Raw genomic sequence first — 26,251 nt, 5'->3', positions numbered from 1 at the left:
ACATTGGAGGTGGGCAGAGACCCTCTTTAGTGACTTGAATGTTGCCTGAGGAAGGGAATGAAATATTTAGGTCTGGAATGTCAAAAGCCTCCATCAGTGTCCATCTCCACCACAGGCATGCCACATGCTATTGTTACCCAAAAGTATTCCATGCATTTTTATAATCCCTTCCAGGAACTGGCTTGGAGAGATGAAAGAGGAGTTTGCTCTTCCTTGGAAGCAATTAATACATGCACTCAAAAGGCCGCTATATTTAGATACCATGCTGCACTTTTACTGCTTTAGTTCACCCTTGACTTAGCAAGTAGGTTTTTGAGGATAGTGAAAGGGTTCTGTTATGATGAAACATAAACTAGGAAGTGCCAAAGCTGCATCTACACTGGATCATTAATGCAGTTTGACACCGCTTTATCTGCCATGGCTCAATGTTATGGAATTCTGGGATTTGTAGTTTTGTAAGATTTTAGCCCTCTCTGTCAAAAAGCTCTGGTACACAACAACTACAAGGATTCCATTGGATGGAGCCATGACAGTTAGTGGTGTCAAGCTGCATTAATTCTACAGTGTGGCAGCAGCCCAAATTGCATAATGGCTGTGTTCCATATCAAATGGGCTAAAAAGAACAAACCAGAGATAACGCGGCAGCCTCCTGAAGCTTGGTACCCTCCACGTGTGTTAAGACTATTCTTATTGTTATTGCAGATCCTCCAAGTGTCCTGATTTGGCAGGGATGATCCAATTAATCCTCTGCCTTCCCACTCTTCCAACTGCTTTTAAAATGTCCCAGTTTTTCTCTTCTTTCCCATTTTCCTCCTCTGTTCCTTTGCATCACCTGGGACTCAAGACAACTGACAAAAGTTAAAACAGTATGCAAAAGGATCTTGTAGCACCTTTGAGACTAACTGAAATTCTGGAGCAATCACAAAGATGGCCCTCCCCTGTATTCCCACCAGATATATCTGCAGGATCCAGAGACAAGCCTCCCCAGAAGATCTCAAAACAGATGCAGGTTCATATGTGGAGATACATTTTGTCAAATAGCCTAAGCTATAGAGGCTTTATATGTCATAACACACACTTTGAATTGTGAATTGCAGCCAGTGGAATTCTCACAATAAGGAAGTTTGTTGTTGTGGGCCTTCAAGTTGTTTCTGACTTATGTTGATCCTAAGGCAAGCCTATCATGGGGGTTTCTTGACAAGATTTGTTCAGAGGGAGTTTGCCTTTGCCTACCTATGAGGCTGAGAAAGTATGACTTCCCTAACATCACCCAGAGGGTTTCCATGGCCAAGCAGGGATTCAAACCCTGATCTCCAATTCTCAAACCATGACACTACACTGACTCTCAATAAGGAAGTTACAAGAGAACAGCTCCCACCACCCTCAGCCAGCTAACCATGGCATAAGCATAATATCTGGTTTTACCCAGGCTGAAGTGGCTTCCTCAATTGGAGTGGGAAGAGGCAATGAGGGTCTGAATGACAGAGAGACATGTGCGTTGCACAGCCAATCCTGTTTCTCATAAAATAACTTGGTTCCTTTAGGTGAGGTAATGGAACAGTCTGTCCTATCATAATGCTAAACATTAATCTGCCCCATCACAGTCCAATTGTGCCAATCCGGTTGGTTTCTGTAAATGGAATCAGGAGGAACTGGCATCTTGTCCTTTGCCTCAGGCAACAAAATGACTTTGGCCAGCCTTGAATTGAAATGACTCCCTAGAGGCAGTGAAAATGAGGAAGGGTTTCAATTTATTATTGCTATTATTATTATTATTATTATTATTATTAACCTTTATTTATAAAGCGCTGTAAATTTACACATTAATTTAAATTTAAATCTTATGTGCCTTCAAGTTGAATCTGACTGACAGTTACCCTACTCTTGGGTCTTTCTGCCAAGATTTGTTTAGGGGGGTTTGACTTTGCGTTCCTCTACAGTTGAGAGTGTGTGACTTGACCCAGGGCACCCAGAGGGCTTCCATGGCTGAGCAGGGATTCCAACCCTTCTGAAGTCCAGGTCCAACAATCAAACCAATACAACACACTGACTCTGAGAGATTCAGTGCCATGGGCAAAAGAGTTTAACAGAAGCCCAGTCTGCATTCAATCCTTTGCACATATGAGGGCCAAAACTAATCAGGTTTTTTTTTTTTTTTTTTTTTTTTTTTTGAGAAGGTGCTTTCCCTAGTGGGAGTTCAAAAATCAGATTAATCTAGCATGATTTGTTTTTGAGAAACCCGTGTTGGTTGACTCTTGTTAGGCTTGATAGATGAAGGGAATGCTGTGGATGTAGCACATCTTGATTTTAGTAAGGCTTTTGATCAAGTTCCCCATGATATTCTTGCAAAGAATATGACCTAGAAAGTGTTACTGTTAGGTGGATTTGTAATTGGCTGATTGACCAAACCCAAGGGTGCTCAGCAATGGCTTCTCTTCATCCTGGAGACAGATGATTAGTGGAGTGCCACAGGGATCTCTACTGGGCCCTGTGCTATTCAGCATCTTTATCAACTACTTGGATGAAGGAATAGAGAGCATGCTGATTAAATTTATAGATGATACCAAACTGGGAAGGGTTGCTAATTCCCTAGACGACTGGATTAAAATTCAAAATGACCGTGACATATTAGAGGGCTGAGCTAAAGCTAACAAGATGAATTTCAACAGGGAGAAACGGAATGTCCTACACCTTGGCAGAAAAATCCACAGATATAGGATGGGAGACACCATGACCTGGCTAGACAATAGTTCATGTGAAAGGAGTCTTCATAGATTTCAAGATGAACATGAGTCAACAGTGTGATGCAGCAGCTGAGAAAGCTAATGTGATTCTTGATTGCATCAACAGAGGTATAGAGTCTAGATCAAGGGAAGTAATAGTGAAACTGTATTCTGCTATGGTCAGGCCTCACCTGGAATACTGTGTCCAGTTCTGGGAGTCTAAATATTTGGAACCCTGTTTAAATATTTGAAGGGATGTCATATTGAAGATGGAGTGAACTTGTTTCTGCTGCTCCAGAGAATAGGACAGAGAGCAATGGATGCAAACTACAGAAAAAGAGAGTCCACCTCAGCATTAGGAGGAATTTCTTGACAGTAAAAGCTGTTCGACAGTGGAACACACTCCATTGGAGTGTGATGCAGTCTCCTTCTTTGGAGGTTTTTAAGCAGAGGCTGGACAGCCACCTGTTGAGAGTGCTTTGATTCTGTGTTCCTGAATGGCAGGGAGTTGGAATGGATGGCCCTTGGGGTCTCGTCCAACTCTGTGATGCTATGATTCTATAAACAACAATAAATTCCAGACTAACACAGCTATGGAGTTCATCACACAGGGGAAAACTGGAAGTTTAAACGTGGTTTATCCTGTGAAAATCACGCAATTACTATTAAAGCACAATGGATTTTCACACACAGTGGTCATTACCCTGGGAATAAACAGGCAATAAATAGCAACAAATCATTCTTGGGATTTTCCCGTGAATGATTTGTTGCTTTTTATTGCCTGGTTATTCCTGAGTTAATGGCACTTTAATCGCTTTTGATCACGACACTGTGTGAAAACCTTTATCATGAATGCATGCAACTGCGCAATTTTCACTGGATATTCCTGGGATAATGGTACTTTAATCACGACGTCGTGTGAAAACTTTAATTGTGAATGCATACTTTTCATGGGATAAACCTTGTTTACACTTCTAATTGTCCCCATGTGATTAACTTCTATGTGACTGAAATCTATTCCCTAGCACCTTTTCCATTTAGACATATTGAGCTCTAGGGGGCACAGATGGACAATTCTGCTACATTTGAAGAGGGCACAGAAAGCTTTTTTTTTCATCCTCTGAATGATTTGTTGCTGTTTATTGCCTGGTTATTCCCAGGGTAATGACCACTGTGTGTGAAAATCTTAATTATGCTTTAAAAGTAATTGCGTGATTTTTAAAAGCAGAAGTGTCACCTTCCTTTTAATTAAAAAAAAGGTCACTCCAGCCTTAAATCAAATCTGGGCTCCCTAAAACACAAGGAAATTGTCCTTGTTCCTTGACAGGGCACAGTGTTTCCTTTCAAGTTGAAAAAGTTAAAGGTGTTTGGGCACCAAGGTATGAGGCAGTCCTCTCTAACATCCACCATCATTCATGTTGTCTACCCCTAGCATTGCCAGAGTAGGAGCATCTCAGGCTTTAAGGTCAAAACCTGAGACCCTGAGTTCCTGGTGATTTCACAGCAAACATACCTTGGCAATGTCCTTAAGCAAGATGTGTTAAGGATCACAGTTCCTCAGAAAGAGAAAGAGAAGAAGAGGGAGAGAAGGGGACTGTGAAGGGGACTGAGAAGACAAGGCCAAGTAGGAGACTTGCTAAAGGAAGGAGTGGGAGAGAGTCAGAGGAAGGCAAATGCAAATCCCCTCTGAACAAATCTTGCCAAGAAAAGCCCATGATAGTGTCACCTTAACCTTATCATAAGTCAGAAATGATTTGAAAGTACACAACAACACCAACATCCTACTGGAAACCAGAAAAGGGTATGATGTCAGATTTTCTTGTTAAGGTGCTAAACATTATTTCAGTGCCAATACTTGCTCATCTGCAAAGAATCCAGGGAGAAAGCAATGTGGGACAATTATCATCAAGTGGGCAGTTCTTGGAGTACTTTTGGCCTAGATTAACAGTAGCACATTCTGTCTGCTGGTAAGGAGCCGAGAGGCCTTCTTAGCTGCATTATAATTGGAGCCATAGAGCCAGATCTCCATCTGTGTAACGGAAAAGGGGGCACTGTAAATACCTCTGTGTTGGGCAACTTTGGTGGGACTGGTGGTCAAATGTTCACCACCACTCCTGTTGTGGGCCCAGAAATGATAAAACCTTTGAAAACCCACCAGCTCTCCACTTTCCGCCTCATATTCCTTATGCTGGAAGTGTTTTAACAGCATTCACATTGGGAGGAGGCTAGAGGGGCATAGACTTTCTGTGTCTGGTTGCAAGTGTGTCTTCAATAAAGAATGCAATCAAGCTTGATCCGGGGGGAAACCACATTTCTGCTCTAGCCAATTCTACTGTTGCTTATGCATTAATAACTCTTGCCATCTTGACCACACTCTGATATTTGGCCACAAGTGTCCTGGCTTTTCATCTGTAAAACATTGAAGGGTATGCTGTGAGTACAACTGCATTTACTGTTCATGTTTTCCAACAACAGACGTACACAGCTGAGCCTCTGACAGTGGAGGAAATATATAACCATCCACAAGTAGCTTTCAGTAGTCCTATCATATATGAATTATTCAATCGCTTTTTAAATAATCTAAATTGTCAGGCCTAATCACTTCTATAATGGAGGCAGGGACAACTGGGCTAAAGTCCTGGAACATTTTAACTAGCAGGAACAACAACATTGTCTGCCATCCATTTTATTTCCCCGTTCCTTCTGAGTTTAGCTGCAATCTCTAGAGAAGCTGGAAGGAAAATGGATTTTCTCAAAAATAATACATTGGTAGAAACTATTCCTGTTGTAATCCAAATTATTTGAGGGTAAGAATAGGAAGACCTGTTCCTAATACAAATGAAAACAGATATAAATTGTTTTAGATCAGTGATCCCCAACCTGTGGGTCGGGACCCCTTTGAGGGTCGAATGACCCTTTCATGGGGGACACCTAAGACCATTGGCAAACATCTATTTAATTACAATTATGAAGTAGCAATGAAAATAATTTCATGGTTTTGGGTCACCACAACATGAGGAACTGTATTAAAGGGTCGCGGCATTAGGAAGGTTGGGAACCACTGTTTTAGATCAACAGCCACTTGCACTTGTAGATTCTCTGTGAGAAGATTGCACTTCAAATCTTATTGCCACACCACTGGCCACAATTATATCTTGTGGCAGTCAGTTCCAGACTTTCACTATTCACTGTGTCAAGCAGAACCTCCTTTTCATTTGCCTCAGACCTCCTGCCAGTTAGCTTCAGTGGACAAATCCAGACGCCTGTTTTATGTATAAGGAAGAACTATATCTACTTTCTGGTTCAAGTAACACCACAGCCCTAGCCAGAAAATCCCTGGCCTTATGTGGATCATCCTTTCCTCTCTCCATTTGTGGGAAGAGTAACTTCTATCACAGATTGCCTGGTCTGTTTTAGTAGACTCACAGCATGATTTTGAACTCTAGTTGTTCCATTGTCCCCATCTTGTATACTGGAGTCTGGCAGTACAGAATTATAGGTTTGGGGATTCTGTGAGTTGTAGTTCCACAAAGTAACCATTTCACCCTCTTGTGTGATATCAGAGGGGGTGGCTACTCAGTGGTGTGACACTACTGTAAAAAAAACTGTTTTCTATAATGTCTGATCAGGGCTTTTGCAGTGCCTCTTTTAAGTGCAACCCACTTTTAAATTCATGGTTTTATTGGGACTATTAAACCTACGTATCATTCTCAATGAATTTACTGATAATTTAAGATGGCTTGGACTGTACCCTCTGGTAAATGAATAGTTGAAGAGCCTACCTCTGTCCACATTATTTTTATGGTTTTCTAATTGTTTTATCAGGTCATTCATGCAGATGTATCTGGAAGAGCTCTTGGATTGCTAAGATTATAAATTAAAAAAATAAACTGTTGACTCTGGGTAAGTGGGTCATCTCATAAATGTCTCATAAACAGAGAGAAAACAGATACCTTGAGCTTCAGTTATTTTCTTCTGGTAATAATGGCTGCTGCTGATGAAAAACCAAAAACACTCTGCAACCTTTAATACCCAGATCCTTGTGTGAAGGAAAACAACCATGAAGTCTTAAGAGGACCTCAAGTGGGCAGATCTGGAAATTATCTTGCAAGAAGTTATTTGATTTGTTATGGGAACTTTAAACAAGATGAAAACATTCTGAGTTGGACTCACACTGAGTCATTCTCAAGAGTAATAACACTTGATTTTAATGGATCTAGTGCGAGTGTATTTACACTGTACAGCTACACTGGTTTAATACCATTTTAAGTGCATTGACTCCATCCTTTATTGTTGTTGTGTGCCTTAAAGTCCTTTCCAGCTTATAGCAACCCTAAGGTTGCCATAAGTTGGAAACAGGTTTCTTGGCAAGTTTCTTCATAGGGTGTTTGCCATTGCCATCCTCTGAGGCTGAGAGAGTGTGACTTGCTCAATGTCACCCAGTGGGTTTCCATGGCCAAGCCAAAATTCAAACCCTGGTTTCCTAATAACCTAGTTCAATGCCCAAACCATTACAAAATGCTGGCCCTCAGATTTATTTTACTTTGTAGTTTGCGGAGGCAGAAAATCATCTGAGGGACCTTTAGTTTACTCCCTTCAGTTACAGTAATAGACCTCTTTAACAGAGTATGTAAAGCTCTTCACAGATCTACAAATTCCAGAGTTCTACAAATTCCAGTTAAAAGTGGTATGGACCAACCCCTTGTTTCTAGAAATCCTAAATTCCTGGGATGTGTTTAATTATGGAAATCCAAATAAATTACTACTACACTTGACAAAACATCATCACCTCCATAGGTGAAATGGCTATGCTTTTTCCATCTGTGGTTTCCATTCTTTTGTTTGAGGATGTATTCACACAAAACTTTAAATGAACCATAACCCTGACTCATTCATGATATTGTACAAGGGGTCCCAGCAATACTGTCTTTAATATATAACCTCTCATTGTTTCCCATTTCTCGTCTCTTTTTCTCACTATAGAAAATCCATTGAGAAAAGGCTGAACAACAGATGAACTGTATTGTCATTCCCAACTAGTACAGACCCATGCAGAAATGTTGAGTCACCATTCAGTGATTGTTTCAGTGGGTCTACTGTACTGACAACCATTTGAGCCTTTATCTTTTGATTGATATCACTGCAGCCATCCATCTCAAAGCAACCAGCATGCAATGGAGAGGAGGGAAATATTATGGCCAAGATCCAATGAGGTGCTTTTGTATCCAGCACTGGGGAACTGGGACTTTCTTTATCTTTACCTCCTTCCCTCCCTTATTTCAATCTTATCTGGAGCCAAAAAAAGCAGGATTTTTCAATCTTTCAGAGAAGAGTTCTTAGAGTTCATAGGGTACTGGAGAAATGAGAGGTGGCTAATTCTGATAGAAACAGTGGGATCCAGTGGAAAGACAACACAGGCTATGGATTCTGGCCTGTGTCTCCATCATTTATGTGCATTTATAGTGAACAATTAGCATTTCTTCTTGTTTTTTATTATTTATTTATTTTATAATTCTCATTATGTGTAGATTGTATCTGTTATTTCAAAACTAAATATAAGTTCTTCATACCCAAGCAATTGAACTGGATAGAAAAAGTTAATTTTATATTCCTTAGCTGTCATTGGAATTCACCTTGAACACCAATATTTCACTGCACTTAATTCCCTTATTGACATGGTCTGTCAAGACTAACATGGTAATGATGTTCACCCGATGCAAAGGTCATAATGAGTCAAAATGTGAGATCATAAGTCAACATGCCCATCTTTGCTCACATCAAACCCACACTGTTTAAACAACAAGATGGAGTACTATGCTAAAGTCAGCTACACCTGTGGAGATGGTGATACTTTTTTGTTCTTGGATCAAAGCTGTACCTTGTATGCTCCAAGGAAAGCTGGAAGAGCCACAGAGAAAATCCAGGACGACAATAATTGTACAACACTGTGTCAAATGTACTCTGTCAAAAGTAAGTTAAAGACGCATGGTCGTTCCACTCTAAGTCTAAGCAGATGTATTTCCACTGTGTTCCATCTCCTTTGTTATTCCTTTGTCAAATTTTAATTGTAAATCTTTGGGGTAGAGCTCTGTTGCTTTTTACTCATGTTGTATGTTTCCCCTCTTCAAAGCTACTGATATCTTTTCTAGGAAGGTTATATTTTCTTACAATGTCTATGCGAGAGTGATATAGCAGAGATGGGTGAGTGCAGCAGGTTCAGGGGGCTGTTTTCTGTTGCTGGGACTCTCCAGAGGCTTCATGGACTGCCAAAATTCAGCCCAAAGGGGGAGGGCATAAAGAAAAAAAGCCCAAAGTGCCTTCAGGCCTACTCCCATGCTGGAAAATGGGAAATTTTTTATGTTAAATAGGGCAGACTGTTGCAAACTATTTTAAAAGTAAATTACAACTACAGGCAATTCATAATTTCTTATTTCTTTGGTCAAAAAAGGATGTTTCAGGGAGCAAACATAATTCTCACACTCTCTCAGCCTTAGAGGAAGGCAATGGCAAACCTCTTTCGAATAAATCTTGTTCTAGGAGAGGGTAAATTATAGTTGACATGAAGGAAAAATAACCAATATGAGATGCAATACAGCACCCCCTCCCCTCAGCATAGCTGAAATATCTGTACATGGAGATAGGCAACACCAGCACTCCACAAGCCCATACAGAGTAGCAACATTGCACAACAAATGTTAATGAATGTCTGCTGCTGTGCAACGTACAATGACCAAAGCATAACTGCAATACAGAATGTGCAACCAAGTGTGCCATACTGTTGTATAAGCAATTCAGCTTCCACTACTATCAACTGAATACATCCACTGCACTATGGCAAATAATTTGCCCCACCTGTATAGCACAATTACGCATGGGCATGTCACTAGCAGAATGCTAGCCAGGATTTTATGCAGTTGGCAATATGAGCTTTAATACAAACAAGATTATTTCTAAAAAAAACAAATAGATGGGGGGAATAGAAATAGAAAATTAAAATGTCTACTGTTACCTCTCTGTCTTTATAACCTTATATTAAAAGTACAGTATGACGCGGGCGCACTGTACTAGGAGCAGATTTTGGTACAGACCATGAACTGCTATATCAAAAATTTGAATAAAGCTAGAGAAGAATACTAAACCAATCATTGTGCCAAAATCTTTTGCCAAGGTAACTAAACTGAGACTGTCATACTTTGGCCATATGACGAGAAGACATGACTCACTCAAAAAGACAATCATGCTTGGTTAGGTAGAAGACAAAAGGATGCCATGGCTATGAGTCTGCAAGACGTGAGCAGGACTGTTCAGGACAAGGTGACTTGGAGGTCTCCCATTCATAGGGTCACCATAAGTTGAAGTCAGCTTGACAGTAGTTAACAACAACAAGGGCAGGTTGGTGAATGGGCTTAAAAGCTGCCATTCAGGACCTGATTTTGGATAAGCACCTGCCAGCCCTATAAGAAAAAAGTGTGGTGTAGAGGCTTAAACGTTGGACTATGACTCTGGAGATCAGGGTTTGAATCCTCACTTGGCCATGGAAACCCACTGGGTGACCTTGGCCAAGTCACATATTCTCAGCTTTAGGGGAAGGCAATGGCAAACCTTCTCTGAACAAATCTTGCCAAGAAAAAACCCATGATAGAGTCACCTTAGGGTTGCCATAAGTCAGTAATGACTTGAAGGCACACAACAACAACAATGAGCACCAGCCAGCCCTATAAGAGACAAGCTCTCTGTTCTAAAAGAAGGGGCATCCCTTATAATAAGGGACCTTTGACAACCCTAATTGCTGGCCAAAGCAGAGTTGTTGTCTCACGTACCAGTGATTATCTGGTTGAAAAGTTGCTCATGTTGATATGATTATCACCTCACTGATATCTGATCACTCCTTACTGGTTATCTAGCATCTCCGCTTCTTCCTGTCTCGATTGCTTTAAGTAATGGTTTTAATGATTTATTTTATATTTATTTTATACCATTGTTATATTTAGATATTTTCTTATATGTGTAAGGAGGGGTGAGGGGTGAATTATTTATATTGCTTTATATTAGAGTTGTATTGTATTTTATGTGTGTATTGGTTTTTATTATTGTATTATTGTATTGTATTTTTATTGTGTCTGTAAGCCGCCTCGATCCTACGGGAAGAGGGGGGAATATACATAAAAATTTATCATCATCATCATCATCATCATCATCATCCAGCAGGGAAAGTGGAACTCATCTCTCCCGGCACTTATTTCCGCTACCCTGAAGGGATGTAGCCTCTGGCATTTCTTTGAACCTAATCATGGGGCTTTTTTGGCAAGATTTGTTCAGAGGGGGTTTGTCACTGCCTCGCTCCGAGGCTGAGAGAGTGTGATTTCTCCAAGGTCACCCACTGGGTTTCCATGGCTGAGCCGGGATTCAAACCTTGGTCTACTAGTGTTGGAATCTAATACTCAAACCACTACACTACAAAACGATTACTGCTCAACTTGCCCCTTCGGCATCCATTGTCTGAAACTGGCACACATCAAGGGCAGAAATGATCTGGTTTGACACCACTTTAACTGCAGGCTGCTTCTGCACTGCAGAAATAATCCATGTTGACACTGCTTTAACTGCCATGGCGTAACACTATGGAATTCTGGGAAATGCAACCAAAATGCTGCAGCCAAAATGCTGCAGATTCTGAAGTGAGGATTCAAATGGTATCAAATCAAATTATATCTGCAGTGAGGATGCAGCCAAAATGGTATCAAACTGGATTATTTCTGCAGTGAAGATGCAGCCAAAACGGTATCAAACTGGATTATTTCTGCAGTGAAGATGCAGCCAAAACGGTATCAAACTGGATTATTTCTGCAGTGAAGATGCAGCCAAAACGGTATCAAACTGGACTATTTCTGCAGTGAAGATGCAGCCAAAACGGTATCAAACTGGACTATTTCTGCAGTGAAGATGCAGCCAAAACGGTATCAAACTGGACTATTTCTGCAGTGAGGAGTATTCCCCAATGTTTCCCTATGGGCAAATATTCCCCAGTGCTTCCTATGTCCAAGTACGTATTCCCTAATGATTCTCTATGGGGAAATGTTTCCCTATGGGCAAGTACTGTCATTTTGTTTCAGTGCCTCCTTCCCAAAAGCTACAGTTCCCAGAATTCCCTAGCATGCGGGTTATTCCCGCAGTGTGGACGCAGACGCAGTTAAAGCGGCGCCTCTCTAGAGATGTAATCCTGCAGAGAGAGAGAGAGAGAGAGGATGAAGCCAAGCTGCCTGCTGTGCGGGGTGACGTCAAAGCCCTGTCCGGGCTCGATTGTGACGTAGCCTCAGAACGCGAGAACTCGCCCGCCGATTGGCTAAAGCGCGCGGCCCGGCGGTGTTTGGGTTCAAAAAACCTCCATGCTCCGCCGCCATGGTCCCTGCGTCTTCTGCTCCTTCTCCTTCTCCTTCCTGGCGGGGCGCGAAGAGCGAGTACATGAAGCGCTTCAAGGAGCCCAAGTGGGAGGCGTGCGGCCCTTGCTACCAGGAGCTGCTCCGCTACCGCCTCAGCCGCCGCCTCCTGGAGCAGGCGCACCGGCCCTGGTTCTGGGACGGCTGGGAGGAGGAGAGCAGCCCCGGAGGCACCAGCAGCAGCTCCCCCGCCTCGCCTCCAGGCACCGCCAGCCCCACAGCCCCACAGCCCCGACACGGTAGGTGCTCTCCCGGATGCTGGGCTCCAGGCTTGCTTCTTAGCCCTGCTCAAAATGGAGGGCATTTTGGAATTCCTCTCGGACAGGGGGAAGGTTGGAATGGAGGACAGGTGCTGGCCAAAGGAGGACGTGTCTGCTCACCTTGAGGTCAAAAGCACTGCAAGAAATCCTCGAGTGTAAATGTCAGGCTGCTTAGTCCTGCTCAAAATGGAGGGCATTTTGGAATCCCTCTTGGACAGAAGGTCCCGGCAAAAGGAGAAGGTTAAAAATGAGGTTAAAAGCACTCTTAGAAAGGTAAATGTCATGTTGCTTAGCCCTGCTCCAATTCCTCCTGAACAGAAGGCTGAAATGGAGGACAGGTCCTAGGAAAGGAGGACATCTTGTCACCCTGCACAGGGTTGTTGTTGCTGCCGAGGCTTGCTGTTGTTGTTGTGTGCCTTCAAGTCATCTCTGACTTATGGCGGGACCCTAAGGCGAAGCCATGATAAAGTTTTCTTGGCAGGTTCCTTCATAGCTTTGCCATTGCTATCTTCTGAGGCTGAGAGAGTGTGACTTGCCCAAGGTCAGCCAGTGAGGTTTTGTGGCTGAGCAAGGATTCGAACCCTGGTCTCCAGAGTCCAGCGCTCAAACCACTACACGACACTGCCTTGGTTGTGGCCAAATGATTCGAGGCCCTTTTCTTCCCTGCTTTTGTACTACAACTCTTTTTGTACCCTGCAGACCTGAGGCTTGTGGAGGGCAGCCTTTTTCTCCTCTTGTTGCCCTGAAGGCTGACGTGACACCATTCTTTGAGAAGCATTTGGGTGGGCAGCTGTGGCGGCCAGATGTTTTTTGGACTACAATTTCCCTAGTCTGTCTCATTGGTGGGGATGCTGTCTCTAAGCCAATAGAGAACTGTGGACCCAAAATAATAGATCTGGAAGTATATCTGTACCTGCCCCTGCCACAGAAGATCTTTGTAAAATTGAAATGATGGCTTTTCTCTTGCTTCCGACTTGCTGCTGTTGTTGTTATCCCCCCTTGAGTCGATCTCGACCCATGGCAACCCTGTAGATGAGGCATCTCCAAGACTCCCTATGATCCACTGCTCTGCTCAGGTCCTGCAAATTCATACCTATGCCCTCCTTAATAGAGTCTATCCATCAAGCATGCAGTACGGTGTTGCCTGCATATCTTAGATTGTTGATATTCCTTCCTCCTGTTTTCAGTCCTCCTCCTTCTATGTCCAATCCTGCTTTTTGTATAATACATTCTGCATACAAGTTGAACAGATGAGGCGAGAGGATGCAGCCTTGCCTGACGCCTTTGCCAATGGGAAACCATTCTGTTTCTCCGTGTTCTGTCCTGACAGTGGCCTCATGTCCTGAGTAGAGATTCCTCATTGACTATCAGATGTGTTGGCACTCCCATGTTTTTAAGGGTGTTCCATAGTCTTTCGTGGACTTGCTGACAGGAAAATAAACAACCCAGTGCTAGGTGTTGTGTGTTTCAGCAGCTTCCTAATTGGGTAGCCTGTGTATACATAAACCTATGCTTGGTAATATTTATGAAGTCAGAGGAAGGCAATGGCAAACCACATCTGAACAAATCTTGCCAAGAAATAACAACAATCATCGTCATCCCACTTTTCTCCAAAATTGGGACTCGGAGCAGCTTACAATTTAAAATTACAGTACAAGAAAATTTTGTGACTATAAGCCCTCTTTGGAAACAACTTGAAGACACACAACAGGATCAACTCTTTGGGTTAACTCTGCAAAGGCTGTTTAATGTTGCTTGAATCTGGATCTGTTCTCCTGTTTCCCTATCCATAGGAACCTCTTCTTTAAAAAGGGATGTTGAAATGGCTCATACATATAGCCCATTTCCCACAAATCTTAAACCCCACCTACAAATAGTTCTAACAAATGGACAGTGTGCCCAATAGACAGGTGGAACATTTCTGTCTTTAGACATATCAATGGCTGGTACGTTTAACTTGACAGAAGTCCTACTAGATTAGTGACCCCCAACCATTTCTAGGTTCATGCTCTTAGTAAAGAAAGCTGCAGAAATTGGATATGGATGGCAGCACTGAGTTGTTGGTATGCAAATTCTATTGCAAACCATAAACACTGTCACAAACTGGTAAAGGTAAACTGGTTTATTGCTGTTTAGTCTTTTTGCAGATGTCAAACTGAAGCCTTTACTGTATAAAAGGTTTCGGGGGGGGGGGGTTGGGTAGTGCTGACACCCCCCCCCATGCATTACTTCTTATGCTTTAACTGGAAGATAGTGGGGAAAAGTGATCATTTGACCAAAAAGGTGCACAACCTATAGCCCTTTTATGATCTCCCTCCTTTTGCATTCCATATTAGGAAAAAGGGATATAAATTAATTTATAAAAATAGATTTCATATAGATCACTTCTCCCCTACTACAAAAGCAACCTTTCTATAAGTTTCTTTTTTTCTTACTAAAAAATTTCTGCTTCCTTCCAATAAGGAAAGACAATTACTGGGGTGCATGAATGTTTCCACAATGTGTGGTTCATGGGCCACTCCTGCTTTACAAGAATGAGTAATGATAAGCTGTGATACCATATGCTTGCAGTGGGTTTGGCACATGCAGAGAGATGTCTAATTATGTGATTCTCATACTGTTCCATAAAGGCTTATGTAAGTTGTTGCTATGGCATCATGTATCTTTAAAAATGCATAGGCTTTTTATTCTCCAGCTGAAAAAAGAGAGGCTGTTTCAGTGGAGCAGACTATTGCATGTTATTTGCAAAAGCTGAAATGCACCCTCAGGTCATACCACTGTGTCAGCTGAACTAGTGGCTGAGATGCATTGTGCTCTTTTACAGGACAACCCTTCGTTGTTACTCTTGATCTGCCTTTTATGGTGTGAAGATACTGTTCCTTGTGCAATGCTATACTACTCTGTTCACTAACAGCCATCTTTAGCTTTTGTGTCAGCACTTCAGTTTCATTCCATAGAATCTTAGAGTTGGAAGAGACCACAAGGGCCATCCAGTCCAACCCCCTGCCATGCAGGAACTCTCAATCAAAGCATCCCCGACAGATGGCCATCCAGCCTCTGTTTAAAGACCGCCAAAGGAGATTCCACCACACTCCATGGGAGTGTGTTCCACTGTCAAACATCTCTTACTTTCAGGAAATTCCTCCAGTTTATCTCAACTCTTTATAATAAAGGCATGCTGTTTCTACACAGTATTTAGATACCCTGTTAAAGACTCGTTTGTCCTCATTTATAGAAGGGGTGGAAATCATGTGGTTCTCATGATGTTGGACTGAAGCTGCCAACATTCCTCACCAAGGGCTATGTTGGGGAAGGAAGAGGAGAGTTTTAATCATAAAATATTTTGAGGACCACTTCATTCCTACCACTGAGCTACAGGATAAATCAAGGATAGTTAGACTTCAGGCTTGCAAGTTCTCCCCCCCTCCCCCATTAGATCCTTGAGATCCATCAACTGGAACCTGGCACTGAAGATGTATACTTAGAATTAAAGAATTCTGTATCTATGAATTAGAGTACTAGAACTGACCAGAAGTCAAATTCCTTCTATACACCTGGATATCCTGCTCACCCTGTCAGCTTTTGTACTTTCAATACTATAATTTTGTTGCATCTGTTCTTCAGTAATTTGGTATCTTTGCTGATCTACAGTAAATTATATCCTGTCCATCTTGGTGTAGATAAAGTCAAAGGACTGAGATCGGCACGATTGGTTGCACCGATGGTGCATATTTTTGGCACACAAGTCCTAAGCCCACTTCTGTTTTCTCTTCCAGAAGAAGAAGACCAAGAGAAATCTGAAGAGAAGACTGAAGCTGACAAAGACAAAAAGAAGTCTGCAGTGAAAGAAACCGACAAGTCAAATGGTCGACAGCAAGGGCCACATGTGAATCGCAATTCTGTGGGTGCCCAAGGAGGCAGAAGGCAAGCAAAAAGTCCACAAAGGACAGAAACAACAAGGGAGATGAGACACCCATTTGCTTTGTATGGCTGGGGAGAAAAACAGACAGACACAGGGAGTCAGAAAACACATAATGTCTGTGCATCTGCTTCAGAGAATGAAGTAAGTCAACAGAAAGTATTGGCTTATGAGCTTGTTTCTCAGAGGACTCTTCCAAACTGGCAACTTGCCCCTTCCTGCTGCTTTCCTAGCCAGATTATTTTTTGTTAATGAAAAAAAATTAAAGAATTTGATAGGATGGAAATAATATTTAAAATATTTAAAAAATGGTTAAAAAACAGGTTGCTGGACTATTGAGAAATAGTCATTCAAACTTTTATTTTTGTTTCTGGCTGCAGTTTAGTGTTGCAGTACAGGGAACACTTGGTGGTAGAAAAGAGCCTGTTTTTTATTGGAGAAAGAGAGGACATATTTTTATAAAACAGCAGGCAGTTACCATCAAATGATCAAAGAAAGAGTTGAAATTTAGGAATGATACGAAATGTTGATGTACTGAGGACTCTATTGCTCCTGGGACTTGGGCGATGTTAAGAAGCTGGAAATTCTTAACAAAATCTTGCTGGTCTACAAAGTGTTTGATTCACTTGTATGATCTTCATTTAATATATGAAGATCATACAACACATAGTTGTTAAACCTACATATGTCCATTTAGGCTGGTTTAATCTTGTAGGGGTATATTTCAGTTAATGAAATAGATGTGTTCCTGGGCATTTCTTATTTGATAGAAAATTTGATACCAGAAGTACAAATAACATGGAAAAAAGAGAGATAGGTGTTCATGTCTCAAAAAAGAAAATCAGTTCAACATGTTTCAGCAAAGTTTAGATTCAAGGCTGACAATAAGCATGCATAAATTGGTCAGGTAAGGCTTTTGGAACTTGTATAGGCTACTTAAAAGCTTCTTTCAAAGTGCCTCCAGGGATGATTCTTTTTTCCTTTCAACAGACTCCACTTTTCTTGTGATGTCCATTAAAAAGAGCTATGCTTATTTTTTTTATGTTTTAGGAAAAAAACACGCTGGGGGTAGCTGGTGAGGCAGGCTTATCGGCTGTCCATTTTTCTCTTAGTTTTTGGTGTTCACACATGCTCAATAAGTGTTTCTATGGGAAGCTGCTGTTTCTTCTGTTACAAGCAGACACAGATGGGTACAATAGCATCAACTCGAATACAATCCCACTCTTTCTCAGCTCAGGTTTTGTTCATTGAATTCTTTATGTCAGACACAGTGTTGCAATTCACTAACACTCTGTTTCTTCAGCCATTCTTCAACATTCTCCCAATGTTGACACTGCTAAAAACCTTCCAGCTAGAAAGAGGATTAGGAAGAAAAGTGGGTGCTGAGTGCATACAAAAATAAATTTACAAAAAGGAGTCTCCTTTTTAAAGAGGCTTTGTTAATTGGGGTATACTTGTATTTAAAAGAATAAAACCTGGTTTTAAACAGACATTTGACATTAATTAACTTTAAAGGCAAATAACTCAAAGTCAGAATAGATCGGGGTAAGGAATGTCGGCCATTCCAGGTACTAAACTGTAACTCCCATCAGCTCCTAGCGATAGAGACTGGCAACTGCTAGTGAAAGAAATGGCATCTGTGGTAAGGCTTCCTTAGAAGCCATATACTTAACCTTCACAATTGTTCCCATGTGTTTGTGAATAGATAAACAAATGTATCGGTACAGAGTTCAGATTACTATATGTTTTATAAACTTTGGTACGAATTAGCCTTTTGCCTGCTTGCACAGCTTGTTTTTGTCCCTTTGAATGAACCAGGAAACTAACTAGTTCATGCAAACTGGGAAACTGTGGTCAGTGGCTGTGAGGACAAAGAGAAATTAAAGCATGATTTAAAGCTGGTTCCATAACCTGGTTTGTTCTTGAACCATTCGTTGTGATTTCCCAGTTTGGATGAAACAAGAAACTATAGTTAATGAACGACTTCCTGGTTTGTTTGTCCAATCACACAAAGGATATTTGAACGAAGGGGCTGTTCACGTCTTGGGTTATTAAACTGCGAAAAAGAAGCAAGGCTCTTCCATTGTTTCCCTGTGTAGAGGGGCAGCACATCCTGACTGTGGGTTGTTTGTCCATTTCCCCTCTATACAGGAAACAACCATCTCATGGGTAAGACAAATGGTTACGTTTACTCCTTTTCTCAAGCTTTTTTTGAGACCCTCCCAAATTAATATATTACCTTACCAAAAACAAATTTCTGTGCAATGAAATTACACTGTTGATCCCAGTATCTAATAAAAGGAAATTAAAAATTGATGTTTTTTTGCAGCAGTATCTTTCTGTGCCCATCTGAATGATTCTGAAATGTTTATAATGGTGCAGCTGGAGGATTTTGAGTGTGCAGCCAATTAGAACAGACCTGTTGAATTAACCATGGGATTTTAAGTCAACACTTATATAAATGGCATTGATTCAATAGGTGTACTTTAGTGAGACTGGCAACAGTTTCACTAAATGAGACTGTCCCTAATGTGTCCTAAATGATTTTGAACAGAATGATTATGGCCACACAAGTGTGTGTAATACTGACAAGCAAAGAAGTGGGACTATTGGGTAATACTAGTCAATAGAGGAATCCACACACACACACACACACACACACACACTTGTGAATAATTTATTATATTCATAGCTATATCACCCATAAGTTGTAAAATTAGAACAGCAATATAAACCATTTGGGGTGGGGGGGGGGGCAATGGAAGGACTGTAAAAGAGAACTATAATACAACTAAAATTTGTGACTTCGACAGTTTTGTGTCTGAGTCTCATTTTATATACCTTGGGAATTTCATGTTCTATGAAAGCAAGTGACATTTAAATGTCTCCATTAGATTCATGAGTCTGCATTAAGAGCAAAGAATAGAAGGCAAGTGGAAAAAAAGAAGCTGTCTCAGAGACGGATTCACTCAGCAGAAGTTGAGAGAAGCTGGAGAATGAAATCTTCTGGAGCAGATAACCCCTGGATGACTGAATACATGAGGTGTTACTCGGCACGAGCTCGATGAGTCAAAAACCTGACTGGACCATCTTTTTTTAAAAAATTCAAAAACAGAGTTGGAAGTTAACTAGGACACTACAGCAAAATTCCAGACTTGTTATACAGGGTTTCTACAAATAGTTTTTACTAGGTAGTTTGCTACCTTTGTTTGTATTTTGGTTACTTATCGCAACAGGAGAGGAGAGAATTGTATCCTGAGGGGAACTGTTTGGCAGTAGAGCCTTGTACAACTTTCTTTCCAAAAAGAGGTATGCAGTGATGTTTTCTTTTGACTTTCAGGTAACAGGCTATAGAAGGCTGTACAAGGAACCCCTTTTTTAAAAAAATGAAAGTACTAAAAAAGGGTTTATTGATACTTATTTAGCCCACCTTCCATGTTAAACTTCTCATTTCCAATCCATGTAAAATTACTTGCCTTTAAAACAAGTTGATAGTTCCCCCCCCCCTCAGGATTGGGGCCCATGAGCCCTATAAATCAGTTTGCTGTAATTATATAAGGAGAGTTGTAGAGACCAATGCATTTTCTTATCATTTTAGTTAAACTTGCAGTAAGTTACATCAAGCCTGTACAACTTGTAAGCTGAATGGTCTTTGTGTAGGGATGGGGAAAATGTGACTCTCTTGATGTTGGATTGCAGCTCCCATTATCCCTATCCAGCATAGCCAATGGTGAGCAATGGTGCGGGTTCCAGTGGGCCATGTATTCCCTCTCCATGGAATCCATTGTGAACTTCAGTAGGCCTATTAGTTGTTTCCTTCCTTTACAAAAACAGGATTCTCGAGCATCTGCTTGCTGTATCACAGCTATGGAGGCCTACCTATGGAGGTAGAAATGTGCTAGCTCCATCACAGCTGTCTCTCAAGGGTGGTACACTTGGAATCGTTTTGGAATTCTGGAAATACTCCCCAGCCTTTAGTAAATGTACAGTGGTAAATTTAAGTTTACATTCCAATTCTGGATTTTGTGACCCTCTGGAATCAGATTTTGGTGCAATAGATTAATAATGTGCTCTGATCGTTTTTAAACTGTATTTATTTGCTGTCGTGAACCCATTGTACCAAATGACAGATATAGACAATCATTAACTAATAGTAGAGATCTGTTCAGTAACGTGTGGTAAGCAACGTGGACTTGGTTCTGTGAACTGAGATCTTTTTTCCCCACTCTTTCCTTTGGGAGGAGATGTGGTGGTGGTATAATATTTCTTTCATCTAGATGGACTGAAATGTTTTGTAAACAGCTTTGTTAGGTAAGCATCTGCAATAGTGAAATTTTACTAATATTAGCATTCCGAATTGGACTTTTTTGCTAATCTGCTAGTGTACATTCTACAAGATACGTTCAGTACTCAGGTTGACTTGCAAATTTTCCTATACTTTTCAATTCTGTAACATATTCCCCCTGTTTTCCTTTCCTAATAGTGAGATTGTGTAAATGTGAGGAAGAAGCCATTAGTAATCATGAGGATGTAACAAACAGTGACAGTTTGGAGCTTAGTCACATATTATGAGACTCCCTATCATGTATAATTTCATGCTCTAAACAGGCAGTTGTTAAGTGGCTTAAAACAACTTTTTTTGGCTATAATAATTGTTCTCTTAGATCAGTATGGATCTGGTGGCATCAGTAATGATACTGCCCTATGGCAACCCCTGTGCAGCTGCGACCTCAGTATCCATCTCTCAAAGGTCAGTTAACTAATTTAAAAACAAAACAGTGATCTGTAGGATTATATTCTGAAGGATGTGCCAGAAACTTTATAGTTAACCATAAATTGCCTCTTCTCTGGGTGTGACACATGATTTTGGCCCTGTACTTGTTTCAGCTTTCTGCTTTCCTTCCAACCATTAGAGACATCTCCTCAGGCTTTTTGTTGGCATTGCAGTACCTTGTTTTCTTTGACTGTTCCAGTGTTTCTTACCTTCAGTTTACAAAATGAAAGACATTTAACAGGAAGATACATCATTACACCTGATGTTTAGGTGTGAGCTCTGTTGCTTGTGTAAGCTAAGGGAGGCAATCTGCAGCCCTTCAGGTTTGCAAAGTGCAAAATAATCTTTTTTGAGGGTTTTTAAAAATATGTTTCAGAAGATCCCAGTGAGGACAGAATATTCTCCATAGCCATGTTATGCTGACTGGTGGAGAGAGAGGGTAGAAAGAATTAAAATTGGATTGGAGGAAAGCCAGATAATCATGGAGGAAGACTTGGCTATGACATTTTAATATATTTGTTATATTAATTCTCCTCCAAGAGCTACATGAAGGGCTTTCATGTCTTAAAGGGTGCTCTTCTTAGAATGTGTTTTGATTCCAGATGCTCTTCTTTTTAAAAGTACAATTCATGTTATCTGGCCAGTTAAAATTAGCTATTTACAACCCAGTAGTGATTTATTTATTTCCTAACTTCTGCTCCAAACTGGAACTCAAGGTGTCTCACAAAACCTATAGAAAACAACAACCAAAAACTTGGTATCCACTGGGCTTTGGTTCCAGGAGCCCACACAGATGTGTCCATTATATACAATAGGTTTGCTTTTTGGAATTTTTAAAATAAACATTTTAAGTCTAAGGACCAACTGTACAATTATGGAAAGTTATATTAAAACATAATTGAATAAAGGAGAAACTTCAAACAACCATCGATTAAAAAAAACAACCTGTATCATCTTGTGGGATAGCTTACACATACTGGGAAAGGGGTATGCATATCCAAATTTTAAGTTGCTATAAATTACTGTTATTTCTCGTTTGAAAAGCTTGTGACTGTTGTTTTGGAGGATCCTTTCCAAAACGATTGAATAGCCACTACAGCCAAAAACAATTCTGGGTTTGCACTCTTCGGCAATTGTTATGTTGTGTGGTTTCACATGTGTGATGAAACAGTGGTGGATAGATGTTTAAATTATTTGTGTTTTTAGTATCATGTACAAAGGGGCATGTACATCTCACTTGGATCATCTGTTTCTCACTTCTCTGCAATAGAAAAAGTATGAAGCAGCAAACCAAGAGCCAGGAAATAGTGACTAAAGCTATTAGTACAAATAATAAATACAAGTGAAGGTCAGGTAGACATGAACCCTAACAGTAATAAAGGACAGCACACACTTTAAAGAAGCCAAATGCATTTTGAAGTGTGTCAACTTTTTCAGTGGCCATTTAAAAAATAAAAGCAAATTTGAGTCAAGAGGCAAGTCAGTACAGTTCTCATACTGCAGAGAGCCAATGTGGTGTAGTGGTTTGAGTTTTGGACTGTAACTCTGGAGAACCACATTTGAATCCTTGTTTATCCATGGAAACCTGTGGGCAAGTCTTCAGAGGAAGGCAAAAGCAAACCCCCTCTGAACTAATCTTGCCAAGAAAACCCAATGATAGGGTCACCGTAAGTCAGAAATGAGCTGGAAAGCATACAGCAACAGCAAACACCACTCATCCTCACCAGTCATTGCCTCACAATGAGGAAGGGAGGAAGAGTGTTTATTATTTTGTATGGCACCTTAGATCATAGATTTTACTATTGCCTTTGATAAGAATTTCATGCAACAAGGGGCTTAATTTATTGGCCACAGAAGGGACACATCTGGCTTGTTTCTAGGGTTATCTGTCTTATGTGGAGATTCATGCCTAGCTGACCTTCAGTTGTGTATGACCATGTATACCTCTTGCGTTAAATAACTTATTTACAACAAATCATATGGAGCTGCCCCATGTGTGAATTATTGGATGTTTCCTTTTAGCATATACATATTTTTGGTTGGTCAAATGCTCATAAATTTATTCTAAAGTTGTATTTATTATTTGTACTATATATGTATGCTTTATTATTTCCTTATTATTTTGCTTTGCTAGTTGTTAGATCTGAGTCAAAGAGGTCTCCTCCTAAAGGTGGAGTAGAAAATATCTGAAGTCCTGAGTCTAGTTTTCTTCCATACAGAGGAAATCCTCTGTGCCTAATGAAATAGAAATAGAGACACTGTCATGAAATAAACAGATTGTTTTGCAGTCTTCCCTCTCTTTGCCAGCTCTTCAGGACACTTGTATTATATGTTTGTGGCTCTTCTGTTTCCACTAAATTTGGACCAGTACATCCTTCAGCTGTGAAATGCATGAAACATATATGGATCAAGGACACTTTGACAGTTGCAGTGCAGTTAAAGAGCTTATCTTTTCCAATATGACATATTTTTTGTCAAATTAATGATAATGTGAAACTGTAATATTGTGCAATAGCAAAGTATGCTTCTGTGTTTGTACTGCCACATGTTGTTCACAGCACAATAACCCTAGTAGAGAAAATTCCCATTTCTCTGTTTTAAATGCCATATTTATAGGTAAATAGTGCCTGACTGATTATGATTTATACAGAGATTTCTGTTTGCCCCTAAAACCTAATGGATTGTCCTATTGGCAGCTATCTCTTCTATGGTTAATTACTCAGCTACAGTGCATCAGAAGATTTTTTTTTTAAGTATTTCAGAAATATTCTAAAATTGACCAGCAGAATGCAGCCTTTTCCTTCTTTCCCAAACTCAGAAGACTGACATGGTATGTATGAAAAACAGAAGACATTTTTCAGCTTCATATTGGTAAGACTTGTAGTCAGGCATTTAACTTAAATTTATATGGCAATTTAACCAACATATTACTGTTTCCCATTTTAAGGTAAATGTAATTTGGGTTAGATTTTTAAAATCTTATTAGCAATTAACATGTTAGACATTTCTGCTAACTTTACTATCTTTGAATTAGCTGGACCAACATATTGGTTCACTACCTTGAAAAAACCAAGCTAAACCCAAAGAATAAACAGTGGGGTAGTGACCAGACCAAACTAGACAAAAATCTTTCAAATGTGCCTGTTTGAGGCCCAGGTCCTTATTAGCAAGTGGTGAATGGCAGTAAAGCCATATATTCAGCCAGTCTCTGCTCTTATATGTAATCCCTATAAAGAAAGGGGTTAGGGAAGGTCAGAGATAAAGGGAAGCTGCCTCACTTCACTGTCGTGAGCACTGAAATCACTTTAGAGAAAAGCTGGAAAAAATTAAGCTTGAAGCAATATGTGACTTAGAATGTGTTTTAAAATAGCACTTGTTTTCTAATGTTTTTGTGTTCTTTCTATTTAATTGTACTGGCCATGACTTTGTAAATGTGAATAAAACTGATTTGAAAAATTATTTTTAACAATTTCTTGACAAGTCTGACAGATATTTAACTGGATATACTCTAAAGATATGCTGTATTGGTCTCATTATTCCCATACATTACTGAACTGCCATAGTTAAGAAATGATCCAGATGACAGAAACTAACGTTAAGCTGCTGGCAGATAAAAATAAAACATATTTATGTCATTTTCAGTGGCAACTGCTTCCCTAATTTTGCTAGAAGCCTTTCAGAAATAAAGTGAATACTCCTGCTATAAGAACAGAAAAGACCAGATCCAAGGTCACATGAAGGATTAATGTGTCCCCCTACTATTCCATAGTTGCCCACCTTGTGCTGGGGGGGGCAGTAATATTACTAGCAGAAAAGCCATTTAATATCAGTTTAATTGCTTTATGGATTCTCAGTGCTTCACCTAGATGATTTTAGACCCCTCTAGCTTCCATGAAAGTGTTTACAAGACCAAAGCAAGTGAACCTCAAAAATTAGTTCCCATAAATTCACACTGAGCCTAGAAACCTTTTTGTGTCATTCTAGTTTAGAAAATGCAGCAGCTGTCCATAAATAATACAAGGATGTTTTCTATGTTGCCAAGTACTAGGAAAGAAGCATAGAAGTGCTAGGTAGGCAGTGTGTTTGTTTTTCTGGAAAATTTTGAACTGGAAAGTTTTCCGGTGTCTGTAAATGAAACAGGATCCAATTTAGCTCATTGGTTTGTATTTTGTAATTAAAATGTCCCAACAGCCTGTAAGCAAACGGAAATACCCAATTAGGAAAAAGATCACAATGTCATTTAAATGTTATATAGTCGCCCCTCCATTTTTGTGGGGGATCTGTTCCATTGGTTTGAATGGCAGTGTGTCTTATTTTGTCCCCCTCTGTTTGCAAACGGGCAAGGGATGTGGATTTTAAGTCCATTAAAACAGAGGGGCAACTGTATTTTTAAAATTCTAAGCTCTGTGGAAATTATTTTTTATTAGAATACTTTTCCAACCATCCAGGTATATACCACAACCCACAGGTCGCTTCCTCAGTCAGTCACTGCCAATTCAGACCCTATCAGTTTATATGTAAATTGGAAAGAATCACTACATTTTCTTACACTGACTATCATTTGTCATCTTACCTCCCATTCCCCGTTGTAGAGATCCTATTAGATCATATTGCAATCCATTTTTGTTCTCATAACTCTAATTTATAGTCAAAAGCAAACTTTGTCACTTACTCCCCTCTTAATTTCAGGAGCGTTATCTACGCTGCACAGTTACAGTAGTCTGATACTACTTTAATGGTCATAGCTATTTCTATGGAATCCTAGGATTTGTAGCTTAGAGCAAGACCTAACATTCCCTTCGACAGAATGCTAGTCCACTTTGCTGAACACTAAGGTTCTCTTAATAGCTCAAGAAACTACATATTCTGAGATTGTACAGTATCACGCTTTTATAAGAGCACAGTGCAAACACTATTTATAAACAATTTAAAAAGCACTGGTCCCAATACAGATCCCTCAAGAGTAAGTTCAGACAAACAATGCCTACTAAATCACTGTGAAAAAGCCAAGCTTGCTTTGTATTGTATTGGCATCTATTGAGTTTTATGGGATGTTTTTTAAGAAATTGTTTTTTTAATTGAACAATTAAACAAAGGAAAAAATCTACAGAATATTTTCGACCCCAGATCCCACCAGG

General features: G+C 40.2%; 1 protein-coding gene across 1 annotated transcript; it reads left to right on the top strand.

The window, feature by feature from the left end:
- Positions 1-12,122: 12,122 nt before the first annotated feature.
- On the top strand, positions 12,123-24,550 carry LOC149310876 (centriole, cilia and spindle-associated protein-like). Its single transcript, XM_089529455.1, has 3 exons — positions 12,123-12,399; positions 16,197-16,483; positions 19,234-24,550. The coding sequence occupies exons 1-3, from the start codon at positions 12,123-12,125 to the stop codon at positions 19,405-19,407; spliced, it is 738 nt and encodes a 245-aa protein (XP_089385581.1). The 3' UTR covers positions 19,408-24,550.
- Positions 24,551-26,251: the final 1,701 nt, after the last annotated feature.

This window comes from Sceloporus occidentalis, unplaced genomic scaffold (assembly GCF_023333645.1).
Source record: "Sceloporus occidentalis isolate IW3139 unplaced genomic scaffold, rSceOcc1.0.p SCAF_6, whole genome shotgun sequence".
NCBI classification, from domain to species: domain Eukaryota; kingdom Metazoa; phylum Chordata; class Lepidosauria; order Squamata; family Phrynosomatidae; genus Sceloporus; species Sceloporus occidentalis.
This window is presented reverse-complemented; position numbering and strand designations above follow the sequence as displayed.

Coding starts and splice junctions, on each gene's coding strand:
- LOC149310876 (XM_089529455.1), top strand. CDS start 12,123: ATGGTCCCTGCGTCTTCTGCTCCTTCTCCTTCTCCTTCCTGGCGGGGC. Junction 12,400..16,196: donor AGCCCCACAGCCCCGACACG/GTAGGTGCTCTC, acceptor TTTCTCTTCCAG/AAGAAGAAGACCAAGAGAAA. Junction 16,484..19,233: donor CATCTGCTTCAGAGAATGAA/GTAAGTCAACAG, acceptor TGTCTCCATTAG/ATTCATGAGTCTGCATTAAG.